This window comes from Oreochromis aureus, linkage group 12 (genome assembly GCF_013358895.1).
Source record: "Oreochromis aureus strain Israel breed Guangdong linkage group 12, ZZ_aureus, whole genome shotgun sequence".
Classification (NCBI taxonomy): domain Eukaryota; kingdom Metazoa; phylum Chordata; class Actinopteri; order Cichliformes; family Cichlidae; genus Oreochromis; species Oreochromis aureus.
This window is the reverse complement of record NC_052953.1, coordinates 4,382,608-4,396,701: the sequence shown is the minus strand read 5'-3', so window position 1 is coordinate 4,396,701 and position 14,094 is coordinate 4,382,608. Positions and strand designations below refer to the sequence as shown.

General features: G+C 39.0%; 1 protein-coding gene across 1 annotated transcript; it reads right to left on the bottom strand.

The window, feature by feature from the left end:
* Positions 1-4,793: 4,793 nt before the first annotated feature.
* On the bottom strand, positions 4,794-8,634 carry LOC116333364. Its single transcript, XM_031756587.2, has 3 exons — positions 8,520-8,634; positions 6,957-7,583; positions 4,794-5,691 (listed from the first exon to the last, which is right to left on the bottom strand). Exons 1-3 carry the CDS (start codon positions 8,566-8,568, stop codon positions 5,186-5,188), a joined length of 1,182 nt encoding a protein of 393 aa, XP_031612447.1. The 5' UTR covers positions 8,569-8,634; the 3' UTR covers positions 4,794-5,185.
* Between the last annotated feature and the right edge of the window lie 5,460 nt (positions 8,635-14,094).

The window sequence follows — 14,094 nt, the reverse complement described above, 5'->3', positions numbered from 1 at the left end:
ATCTCTTGTTTTCAATTTCATTTCTCTTTCCCTTTCTCATTTTAGTTTTGCTGTATTTACAGAAATTTCCGATGAAGCCATTCCCTTTCAAAGGAAACCCCGGACAATATAGACGGTGGTTCTAGAAACGGGAGCATATTTAAATAAAGATGAGTAAAGATTTCAACCAAGAAGTTCACGCATCAATAAAAAACTAAACAATTAAAAACAACATTAGATTAATTTTTATATGCAGGGCTATGCTTATGGTGTAATTCTGAAAGTGTTTCATGTTTTCGGGTGTTTAAGGGTTTGTTTTAGGTTGTTTTTTGGTCTTGAATCCATGAGCTCACTGATTTTATGAAATGAGTAATGCAAGCAATTTTTTGTATTAAATTTGCTTCTGCTTTGAGCTGCAGCTGGAACTTTAGCACAATAATAATGACAGCCCTAGCATACTCATGTTTAGAAATTGTAATGGTTACCATGTTAACATGGCAACATCTAAAGACAATAAACATGGTAAAGACACCAAAGAAGTCCCAGTCTGTCCATCCAGTTACACATCTGGAGCCTGAAAAAACACATTTAAACATCTGGTAATTTCATTTGTTTTTCCTTGATAGATGGTGTTTAGTGTTTATCCTGTTTGTTTTTTTTCAAGGGTTTTGATTTTAGTAAAAAAAAAAAAAAAAAATACTACAAGCAGGACAATCACAATGGCAACATTTTATTAGCAAAAGCTGCTTCCCTTTAAGAATAATGAAACAATGTAGTGTTTTAATGCAGAACATATATACTATTGGTATCGTATTTGAAAAACCATATTTTAAAATCTTTTTTTGTTTTTATAGAAAGAAGTTGGTGAACATCACCACCGCTAAAGGTTACTTTGACTTACTCTGCTCAGGTGAACATGAATTTATAGCTTTAATCAGTTTGCAAAGCCCATTCTTAGTTAGACTTTTAAAAAGACACAAGTAAAATTCAATAAAAATAAAAATAAGATAAGATTAATACAATAAATAAATGGGCAAACAAAATCATTAGAATACAAGAAACATTATATTTAAAACCAGGCGTAAATAATTTTATGTATGTAGTGTTACGTTCAACATATGCGTAACCCAACGGTCACCAAATTTTGTTCAAGTCACTAAATACAGAATGGAGACTTTGAAAAAGCACCACACAGCAGTGTTTACAGTGTTTCCTCTCATAGTTTAGCTGTTAGCATGCTAACATTTCCTCATAGAGGAGGACCAAAGTTATTAACGTTTATAGTGGAGGGTGAGAAAATTCAGGAGGTTAAACAATCAGAAAGATTCAGTGTGTGGGGGCCACACACTGATTATTGCTAAAAGATGTTCATAACACTCCATCGAATGCTGAAGTCAGACTGCTTGAAATTTTCTGAATGATAATTTGGCCACTGGGTCAAACTGGGAACTCTGGTATGCTTCACATCATCTTTTCTAATCCACTATTAAAGATTAAAAGCCCATGTTTTGGGTCCAATCCTTATTTTGCGTTGTTTTTGTGCTGTTATCACACCTGTAGTCTCAACACAGTGAACCCGGCATGATAGTTGAGTCCACCTACACCAACAGGCTGACAAACCCACCAACTCAAACTGCATCCCTAGTTTCAAACTATGTGACAACAATTACAGAACTAAAGAAATGACTAAATTTGGGCTACCTGTACTGTCCTGATTAAATTATAGGACTTTATTAGTAGAAATAAAGAATTATAGAAGCAGGAAGAAACTGAACTTGCCAGCTGCTTTTTTTTTTTTCTTCAGTCATACAAAAAGTCCCGTTTAGCTCGTCAAACCAGCACTGGCGCTCTCTTATTTGTCCACACAACTCAAGATGACAACTGTTTCTAAGTGGGCGACACATAAAAGGAAGCTGCCTTTTGTAGCAGAATTAAACATTTTGGCTTGCATTATTATGTGGAAAGCCGCTATATTAGATTTCTTTGGAAAAAAAGGGGGAAAGGATACGGATTAAATGAAATAAACATGCAAACCACAATCGTTGTTAAATGACAACTGTATTAAATCCTTTGATGCTGTGTTCTCTGGCAAACTCTAATCTTGGCAATGCCGCCGTGTTCTCTCTTATGAGATAGAGGGGCCATTGTGAGTGTATTCTCATATTGCATTTTTATTTATTACTCTTTGGTCCAACTAGACACATCAATTAAATACAAATTTTTTGCATCAATGAAAGCCTGACTGGAGGGAGAATTGGGAGCACGATACAAGTGAACCTTTAAACGACTTGTTTTCTTCCCTTATATCTGCAGAAAATATGTGATCGTCTAACAAAACTGATTTTTGACTGATTTTTATTTGTTCAGAAGCTTCCTTAATGTTCCTATAAGCTTAAACAACAGCAGGCTGATTACATTTCTCCCCGCAGTCAGGCCGACGAACATACAGAAACGTGAGTCATGTAAAGATGATGCACTGATTGTTAGTTTAGTCTGAGAAATCTGTACTGGATGACTTTCTCCACATGTCAGAACAGAGTAATAAGCCCTGGTACAGTAACAGCAAATCATCCCAAATCTCATCAACATCCACTTGTATTACGTAATCCAGGATTAGCGCAGATTTATGTATATGCACTAATCTGGCTTTTCTCTCGCTTAAATGACTGCATAGAGATCAGGCTTGAAGTCACTGTGGGGAAGACCACAAGGCACAAAGTAATGCTCAGTTGATTTTTATTTAACTGGAACTTCTATGTATTTGGGGGCACATTTGTTCCTCATGCTGTAAACTGCAATAAAAATTAAATAAATCACCAGGAAAACAACCTTTGAATAAGTTGTTTGTGTGTTTTATTTTCCAACTATTTCAGTTTGGGTGTGCCTTTATGAAGGCCTCCTCTGTGACAAAGAGGAAAGTAAATGATATTAGAGGCCGTCCTGTTAAGGAGCACAAGAGAAAAGTAGACAGGCTTTATTTTCCTATTTTTTTACATCATGTGACAAAAACCACAACCAACCAGGTGCTTTATTAGTGTTACAGTTTGTGCATCTTCACATGCACGACGGTCCACTTTGGCCCAAGAGATGGAAATTTAGTAATGAGCAGGTGTACGTGAGGATGTGGGTGGTCTGCAACACGTTACGAATCCTGCGAGGTAGTCTGAAATGTTTACATGGTTATATGTTAGGTTTGGTATTTAGGACGTAATAGTCAAATATACAGTTTTCTTTCAATGCAACTTTCCGAAACCGAATAATATACACACACATATTTATATGAAGTACAATAGACATCACTACTTGTCCATAGTGTGTGAAACTATCCGTTCATCTGTAAGAATATATCATCATAGCCTGTGGCTCAGTTATCCCAGAGCGTATGCTTTTACACTGATGACAAAAAATAAAGGTCACAAGGAAGTTGTTTTGGATAAAAACGAGCAATAAGAGCTATAAATGTTCTTAATTAAGTTCACTTATTGGGGATTATACAGCAGGATTATAATGTAATGGTGGATCATGCTAGTCCACAGATAGGTGTGGCTTATTCTTTATTAACACAAACATCAGGTTTTAACAGACAGGTGGGATGGGTCTGTTTGTTTTGGCAGTTTTTGTTTCACTTTATCCATTTACAATAATGAAGATATCATCAGTAAGTATTCCAGTGGTTGGGTTTTCCCAGCCAAACCAGTATTGATTACAATCTGGTTCATACATGTCAAAAGGAAGTGGGGCTTTTTCATTTTAACTTGTTCACACCCCTTCAGGGTAGACAATGCTGAATGCCTGAGTGAAACGTTTCCAGTTTGTCTATTCAGGTAAGAATCAGCATGGAGCCAGCCACAGCCTGGAGGTTTAATAAAAATGTCTCCCATGAGTGGGAGAAAATTGCCGAGTGTTGCAGAAAGACAATATACACCATCGCAGCAAAGGACTGTTCAGGTGTAGCTCATTTGATACAGCAACGAAGAAGCTCGAAGCCTGGAGCGTCGGAGCTGCGCTAAAGGTCTTAGCGGGGGTAACATCCAGCCTGACATGCTGGGTATGAAATGTTCCCGCAGAGACGTAAATAAACAGACTTCACTGTATGTTTGTGCTACTTTCCCAAAATAGCTTCAACACTGAGCAGTGAAGACAGGCGTCAGGAATTTACAGTAAACTGTTTGCCTCTTTCTGTCACCCCCCACTGTAGCAGCCAGGTCACAGCCCAGCATCCTGCTAATGGACAGCAGGGACAAACTGAGTAAACACTGAAGGAATCAAACCTGCGACTCTCTCATCACATCTGCCCTTTGACTTTAGTCTGTTATCGTCATCTGTTACGGCTAAGCTGTCAATACAGTTTATTTTTAATGACTTTTTCATGTAACAGAAGCATGTTTGATATGAATGGAGATCTGATGTGCTGTCACACAGCATGGACAGCAAAAGATGTGATTTAATTATTCATCTGTTTATCATTTTCATCTGGATTAGAAACAGGAGTCACTTTTTAATGCGGTATATTGGAATATTTCTATTAATACTACAATTCACACACATATATAATCTAATACACTGACTTCAGTATTTTGATTTGATTTTGCTGTTGTTGTTCCAAGGTTGGTTCACATTGCTTCAAAAGTAAGAGAGGTTATTTGTATGAACAGTTAAGCTTTGATCTAGATCCAAGACATCAGGATGCCACCACTGAACCCAAACACGCTGAAGATGATGCAGACTGTTCCTACTTTGGCTCAACAGTCAGCTGCAATAAATAACTGAAACAAGTCACTTGTGAAAAACACATTTCAGTCGAAAACACAAACTGGTTGAAAATATACACTTTTAATTTCTGTGAAAGTGCATCGAAACAATTCTGTGACATTTGGCGAAATTCTCTGACACCGCAGAAATCCCCTAAGCAATGTGACTGCAAAAACAAGAAGGAATTCCTCTTTTACACTTCAACTGTAATTTCCTCTTTTTTGGATTTTTGAGCCCTTAAATGTCACAGTAACAGTAACAGTCATCACATTATTCTCACAGACTTTCCACTTTTTTTGGGGGGGGGGGGTCTCTTTTCATCTGGCTCAACTAAAATCTCCCACTCAATGAGGCAAGCTGCCTGACTGTGGCAGCTTGCCTCATTGCTAATGTTATTTGTTTCCACCTGAGAGGGAATATCAGTCCACACTTTGGGTCAGCCACTGTAAAGCTCCTAACTCCTGTCTTTGTTCATAGTATGATTTGGACCAGCCTGTCGCCCTGCTAAAGTCCGGCTGCCCTCACAGCTACACCCCTGCTGTTTGCTCAGACTGGTGAGGAGCTCCAGGACTCTAATCTCGTGCTCCATGCGAGCTTTCTCCCTCCTCTCCTCCCTCTCAGCCGTCTCCCTCTGCCGCCGTTCCTCCCTCTGCAGCCACTGGGCCAGGAGCTCCTGGTGCCATCGGGCGTGCTCCTGCCTCTGACTCTCCAGCTGCACCAGCAAGCTCCGGGTCTCAGAGACCAGCTGCTGGAAGCACTCTGACAGGTGCTTAAGGACAGGTTCGAGACAGGAAGGTGCAGGGTGATGGTCGGCAGAGGCAGGGACGATGTTGGGGTTTATATCTGGAGGTGCTGGGAGAGGAGAAGCAGTGGACCGGGTAAGAGTGGGAGCAGGAGGAGCAGGTAGAGGTAGGACCACATGTGGAGAAGGAGTGCTTGAGCCATTTTCCACTGTTGTACCTGCAAATCAGGATATAAAACAATACATGCATGGTGTTATTAATGACAGGATTAATTAATAGACCACAAATATTTTCACAACTGTTTGGTTATTAGCATGAAGTCTGTCGCAACTTTAACCATTCAGCCTGTTATAACTCAAGTGCACTCAGAGGAAACAAGTGTCCTTCTCCTCCTCCAAGCTTTATGTTTTGAGCCTGTAGAAAGAGGCTTTCCAGACCTGTTCAGGTCAGAGTATAACAATAATACCACATGGGAAAAATATAATAGAGTATAAAGGGTTATGTACTCGAGGAATTTCACCAAGGAGGTTAAAACCTCATTTGAAGACTTGAATTAGCATCATTTGAAGCACAAACTGCTGCTCTTGTCTGGTGGGAGGGGCTTAGAACAGAGCAAACACAGCTACAGGCTTTTTTCGACCACTTTTCTAAGAGCAAAAAAAAAGTATTATGCTTTATTGCTAGTGATACCTGAAAGGCTCCATATTGCTAAGAACCAAAAACAATTATGTTCTCGCTTTTTATGGAACCCACTAACTCAAGAATGTCAGTCCCACATTCAACATCCAAGTTTCGAGATATCCGGTACACAGCATCTCTCATTTCAAATCCTGGTGATTTTTTAGCCCTTTCTGGGTCTATCACACTACAGCTGTGCCATATGTCATCAATGATAACACTGGGATAAATGTTTACTTGACATTTAAAAGTGTCACGTTGCAACATATTGATATAACCTTCCCGAGCCCAGGCATGTCTGACACTGAGAGCAACATGTCTGCTGTCATTGATGATTTAGAAACTAAGTATTTAGCTACTTAACTGACCTGAAATAAAGGACGACACTCTGCAAAATATGCAGGGAAATAGCACACTTGAGGCAAAACATCTGAGGCAAAAGCAAACACCAATGCAACCAGGCTATAAAGGACGATATAGTAGGTGGTGATGTGTGACCAAAAGTAATTACTCTACTGAGCATCGCCATCAGTGAGAGTACTGCAAAGGAAGGATGAAAAATGCCCTTCATTTACTGACACTTCTACGTGCTGTGGCCTGCAAGCTACAAGAATCAATAAAACATTTTTTCCCTACATTGTTAAAATCATTATCACAAATTTTCTTGAAATATCCAGATATAATTTTGAGAATCTATCTCCGACCCATACTGTTTAAACAAAATGTAAAAATCTTGTTGACTTTAGCTCCTAAAATAAGATAAATGTGTCTTATTTACATGAATATTTCAGTAACAGTACATACCGTTAATATCCGGGTGGACGGCTGTCTCCAGATAAACTTCGTGCCTGTCCCTTGGATGCTGTGAGAATCCCGTGTCGCTGTACTCAAACTCATCCACCGACTCTTCTCTGTGCTCTACCTTTACCTCAGAGTCCAGCCGACAGCCTGCTCTCTCCTCTAAAGAGCTTACATTTTGCCTCCTTGAATTCCCCAAAGAGTCAAAATGGTGTCCACTTATGTTTAAATCCGAGGTAAAACTCCCTGTCCCATCAGTGGAGTCAAAGTGGCCCTCTGACACCCGTTGGTGTGAAACAAAATGAGACCCTCCTTCAGCTCCCCCCGTCCTTCGGCCCAGCACCGCATCCATCTCGGCAAAGTATTTAAAAGTGCACGGCTGCGAGCTGTCCATGCTTCTCTGCAGTTTGGCTCTCACGTAGTTAGCCTTGAGAGTTTTCACCCGAAGCCGGCACTGGTGCGGACTCCGAGAGAAACCCATTTCGCTCATGCGAGCTGAGAGGTGTTTGAAGACATGCCGGTTTCTGAGGTTTTCAGCCAAAGTCTTCTGGACTCGCTCATCGCTCCAGGCGCAGAGGAGCACCTGAGTTTCCTCCGCCGTCCAGTTAACCGAACGCTCTGCCTCTCGTTTCCCTGCACACGTACAATACAGATTTATTTTTTTCATTGTTGAAACACAGCACTGAAAACACTTGTGAGCTAGCTTATCAGGTGCATGTAAGGAAAATGATAGTCTATATTTTAATACTGACTGAATACGATAAATGAAATATGAGTGATGGCACTTTATTATATAGTAGTATACTAGAGGGCCTGTACAGTGATGCCGAAATGTGCTGCTGTTACAAGTATCCCAGCTTTGGGATGATAGAGTTTGGTGTACATGTCTGACATTTGGATCAGCAGTGGTTTGGTCCTGACTCACACAGCTAGATTAAATGATGCTGATCTGATCTCACCAGTTCTACACTGTTCTGTGTTTACTACACTGTTAGCAGAAAGGCTAACAGCACTTTGCATCTTTAATTTGTATGTTTGCAGCAGTTTTTCACTTAACTGCAAACTATGTTAACTGACACAACAGGACTGGAGAGCTCCAGCAGCGACACTGTCCCTGCACGTGTGGCAACACAACTGTGTCATAAACACAGCCAATGCTATTTTGATACACCTGTCTCTGCAGCTAATAACGAAGTGTGAGTGCCTTGCAGCTGAAATGCTCAGAATATGCCAACAAACGGATCAAGTGGATTTCATAATAAAGGATTATGTTGGTAATCAGAAACTGGAATTCACATCCATGCTTGCAGCCACCTGAGGAACCTGCTACCTGAAAACTGGCTGTTAGCAAACATGCTTATGACATAGCAAGCTACAGTCATTCTGCATATTACTGACAGACAGCTCAACGGCGTAAAAACGGACCAACTGAATCAAAGGGGACTCTGCTGTGTCACAGACATCTCTAACGTGTGCAGCTAACAGCTAACTGAGCACTCTTCAGCCCGTGCGGCTCTGCTTTCTGTTCAGCAGCGCAGTAAAGATGCCGGCGGGTTCACACGGTCTTACTCTTTGTTGTTGACACGGAGCTGGTCGAGATGATCATCGCGGGATTCATTTTGACGCGGTGCCCCAAATGTAAACATGAAAACACACACAGCGACACTTCTCTTCCGGTTAACGGAGCTCAATGTCTGACGTCATGACGTCGAGAAAATTTATCTTGGGGAAAAAAAACCGAAAATAGTAAATTTGGGTTTTCACATTCAAAATGACTTCAACTGTTTGTATTTCTGTGTTAATTGTTTGTTTAAATAAACAATGTACACAGAAACATATCAACAACAAACTTAAGGGAGTTCCTTTCAATAATAGAAATCTGCAAAGAGATTTCAGCCGGAGAAACATGTACCGGAAATGTTTTAAATTGATCAAACTGATGATAGTAAGTGATTTATGTGCTCTATAAACTATAAATCATTCTCCGTCTATTATCTGTTTCACTGTATAATTTTGGATGGATGTAGCCAAGTTTCAGAAAAGGAAATCCCAGAGGAATGTTGGGATGAATACATATATTTCCTGTAATATTTTGGTCAGGAACCAATTTGACCTTCTTACACTTTATTAACAAGTTTAAACAATGTATAACACCATCTTTAAAAAGGTATTATGAAAACCCCAGTTTGCATTTGAAGACATTCAAAATGAAAAAAAAAAAAAGATTTTCTAATTTTAAATTCATTTGAACTGATGTAAAAAATGTTTTTGATATGATATTTGGAATTATGATTTTAAAAAAAGACAAAAAGGAACATTTCATGACTGATTAAATGACCATTTACATGGGATTGCCAAGAAAAAGACAACTTCAATAAAAAATATATGTATGTTTGCATGTTTGTTTGTACTAATGTTGACTTATATAAATGTAACTACTCTAATTGGGAATTCTGCTTGCACCATGTTTTATATCTCCTTTGAGATCATGACATTTTTATTTCACTGTGTCTGAGATTGATATTGTAACATCACATATTCATTCAAAATAATATTGCAGTGTGTCCATATAGTGTGGGATGTACAGTTTTATACCTAGAAGCACTGAGGAGTTTCTGCTTTACTTATCAACCCTCAAACCTGTGATGTGCTAGTTTTAGGAAACTTTTACTATACATTATCCATTATGATTATTATAATTATAGACATACATTGTTTTTAAATGCATGGTACTCTACAAGTGTTTAAAATAACAATAAAATAGCAACAACATTGCTGATAACAGAAATGCAGAGATTGTTCTTAATACTCATTTTTCCTTTTGTTTCTGGGAACCATTATTATATATCAATATAACTGAACTCTGAAAAAGTTTTCAGCTCTCTCATTAGCTTTGAACATTTAGCCAATGCAGAAAAAGATTTCACACAACACAAACACTGGCCGGAGCCACTGGGGAATGTCAGACTATTTGCTTACTGATGTTCAGCCATTATAGTGGTTCATCTCTACTGGATGTAAGAACATCTTCTGTAAAGCCTACACATTCTTTAACACGGCGTTGCTATAAAAGATCCGGTAGGCTCAGTGAACCTACACTGTATAAATCAAGGTTAAAGCCAAAACATATGAAGGAAGTAAGATGTTAAACTAAAATTTGCAAAAACAAACAAGAGGTGGTGTACATAAAGGGTGGGGGTGGGGGGGTTGAGGCACATGGCAAACACTAACGTTCAGATAGACAACAGCACTGCATGAAAAGCTATAGCCACCTCATTCATTTAAATGAGACAGCAGTTAGCACAGTGGGGTGTCAAGTCTAAGGCCCCAGGCTAAACAATGCAGTTTCAATTAGCAAAAAAAAGTTTAACCTCCTTCGACCTTTTGTAAATTTTCTCTTCTTTGGTTTTTGAGGTGAATAATGCAAATATGTACTTGAGCTCTCCAGGCTTTTATTTGGCATACACGGCACGGTGATGAGAGTAAAACCTGATTCACCTTTGCCCCATCGCAATCCCGTCTCATGTGGCAGGATATCAAAGACTTACATGCACACATTCATCTGTAATGTAAACATTTATTCTGCAGTTCACTGCATCGCCCAGTGCTTCCTGTAAAATATGCCTCTGCCAATGCAGACACATACATTTTTTATGTGGTGCTAATTTTGGTCTGAATGCCTATTCAGGTCACGTTCTTCTCTTAAGATCTTTATTATAGAAATACTTGAAATGTACCTCTCTTTTTAGGTTTTTCACTACACTGGGACCATTACAGACAAAACTAACTAAGATTAGATTTGTAGACAAGTCAGTCAGCTTTTTCCACATGGTGTCTAAAAAATGTATAATTCCATTAATGCAGTTTCTTCTTGCTTTTCCAATTACTTTCAGCACAGAGTACTGATGTAACTGATGTGAGGTGATTATTGGATTAACTCTAAAGTAAAATCATGTAGGAATCACCATCATGTTTTCAAACTGAACATAGAAGCTAAGATCCAATCTGCTTTGAGTTGGTTTTAGTTTAAAAGAATCATATTAATTAGCATTAACTTTTTTGTAGAAAAAAGTTTTTTCCCCCCACAATTCCTATGTATAACATTAAAACTATACTCTGTATTATCAGAGACGTGTGGAAATGCAGCAATATCATCCAGAATGAGTCAAAAGGGGCCAACCACTGTTAATGTTTTAAAAAGCATCAGCTCCTCTGAAGCCGTTTCCTCATATAAACTGTGGACAATGTCGGGAGAATCAGGCTGGGATGTGTGGTGTGCAGCACACAGCAGGTGATATTCCAGAAATACTCCATTCCCTTTGAAGTCAGTTTAACCCTTTAAAGCATGAATGACATAATTATCAGATTTTCTTTAAATAAATCAGTGTTTATTCACCTGTCTGACAAATTAAAAAAATAATTTGCATTTATGAGTTCTGACTTGTATCATATTTACTAAATCTGGCATTTTTTTTGCAATGCATTGCTTAAAATGTATTGTACAATTACACAGGTTTGTTTTACATGAGTCTCATAAGGACTCATGTATCAAATACGATACACTAGGCACTAAGGGGTTACGATTACAAGAACCTGACAACCACAGAAAATGAACTAAGCACTTATTCTTCACACCTGCAGTGATGCATGTACATATGCGATCAGATCACCCAAGACGCGGTTTGCTGCTAAGTGTGAACCTTCCCCCAGAGACCCCAAACACATCTCTACTTTGTATAACAAGAGAGAATGTGTCAGAGGAAACCGCTCCAAAAGAGGCAGAAAGGTGTTAATGGGACGTCATGTGCATTCCCTGGATGTCTATTGAAAGCATTAAGATTGCTGGTGTTTATCCGTCTTTCTCACTGGTTAACCTCATCAGAGGTGGAGGCGGTGGACAGATTTGTTAATGCATATTCTGTCTGCCCTCCTGGAGGACTATTTGCATTTTGAGCTTTCAGCCTGGAATGACTTTGTAGTTTGTTATTTACAGTTCTAACCCACGTTCTTCTGGGTACCTCTTCTAAAGCTCAATCTACAATGTATCCAACACCAATACAGTGCTGTTGCCAGCAATTACATTTGTTTATTCCATGTTGTAGGATTTCACAGCCAAAACACTAGTCAGCGGTACGGTTTGAAAAGTGGTGACAGAAGTAGAAGTAGCCAAAAAAACAAACGACTGAGGACAGAAATGCAGTTATTGATAACTGATTTAACACAACCACTGCTCTTGTACTCTGACGCATCCGAGCTCTGTTTAAAAGCACGTTTAAAAACTTTAAAGGATTATATCCAAGGCCCAGATGACAGTTTGCAATTTTATGTTTATGTGTTTAATAAATTCGTGTCTGAAGTTTTAGTGCTGGTTTGGAGGCGCTTCTGAAAGTAAGTTCAAACTTGCCAGTCTTGTGTTCTTTCTCTTAAATTTCAGACATGAGTAGTTAGAGGTGTACTTGGCACAGAGGATTGTTGTTTCCTTATACTTGAAATGAATAATCATACTTTGTCAAATATCTACCATACCATGTCAGTGCCCACACTATAAAACAGCTCAGATCATACGATAAAGTCAAAAATGATTTTGAGTGGATTTTCAATTTTGCATGGTGGCCAAATGCTAATACCGCAAACCAAACCAAACCTAATTTTTACTGCTCCATCAGTAAAATATTTGTCATCACAAGGAAGAGATAATAAAAGACAGTTTATCTTTTTGAAATATCCAAATGCAGAAATAAACCGAGGAATACAAGACAAAATCAGAAAGTCCCTTTGTCATAATGGAAAAAGGGCTTGTGAAAGATTAACCTTTACCAGCCTTCTGTGAAAGGCCATTCCACCAACAAACATCCACCCACTTTTACAGGAACATTTCAAAAACCCAGAGAATTTGAATCACATGAATCAAGTTTCAGTTTCAACCCTACACATTACTTTTTCCCCTGGCGCTGCTGGGTGGGACTGGCTTAATAAAACCTGAATCACACTGTCAATCAGTTCCATTTTTAGGCTTAAATTTTGCTTACAGCTGATATTTGTTTGATACTTTCTTCCTCTTTTGACAGAGAGTAGTTACTCTGTAGCAGGAGCTAAAAAAAAACCCCAAACTCAGTTATAGGAACTTCAATATATAAACTGGTTCTCATGCTGCTGACCACTAAAAACAAGGGGATTCCTCCAAGAGTTATAAGAATTAAGGAAAAAGTTCCAGTGGTCTTAAAACACTGATTGGGTTTTCAGTGCGGCCATTCCAGGTTTCATTTCCCATAAATAACAAAGAAGAATACAAAGAAATACAGTTATAATCAAAAACGTCTATTCACAAATAACTTCATGAGTCTAACTGGCTTCATCTATAACGCCAATGAACGCAATACACAGACTTCAAGTGTCAGGTTTACATCTCGACTTTACTCCCTGGAGCTGCTGAGATCTTGGACGATCACAAGTGGAACAAAATGTCTGAAATCTCTCCGAGGACATAACAACCCGCCTCGCCCCACCAATTTGTCGGGAACATTTTGTCCAGCAAGCATGAAAGTGTCTGATTTTCTAGTTCCAATTTTGGAAATAGATCGGATACTCCATGCTGAGATAAAAGTTGTTCTTCACAGCTCAAAAAGTAGAGTAGCACCCACTGACACACACACAAATGATAAACCTGCTACAGCTTTAGGTAATTACAGAGGAAGAGGGGAGCCGAGACAGTCGACTGGACATTCATCTCATTACTCATGCATGCCTCCAGGCTGGTTCCCGCTGGCCTGCTGAGGAGCATCTCACACTCTTCTCTTACATCGCACACACACAAACAAAAACAAACAAAATCTGGCAAAATAAAAAATACTGGAAATTACAAACCTGCACAGAGACAGTAAGGGTCAAAAGTTTGATGCGTCTGTCATAATTATATCACTAAGAACAGCAGCAGGCTTATTATTTTAATGCATGAATGCTCATGCAGGGACCATGGTAACACAGTGCAGCATGACTGGGAATTCTATCTAAGATATTTGCATATTTTCACAGCTGATGCCTCTGCAACTGACAAAATATGAGTAGGAAAAGGAAAACAGCAGGATAAAATTTGGGTGAAATCTGGAAGCTGTAATTACAAGTCTACGTTTTCTTGGACTTGAGT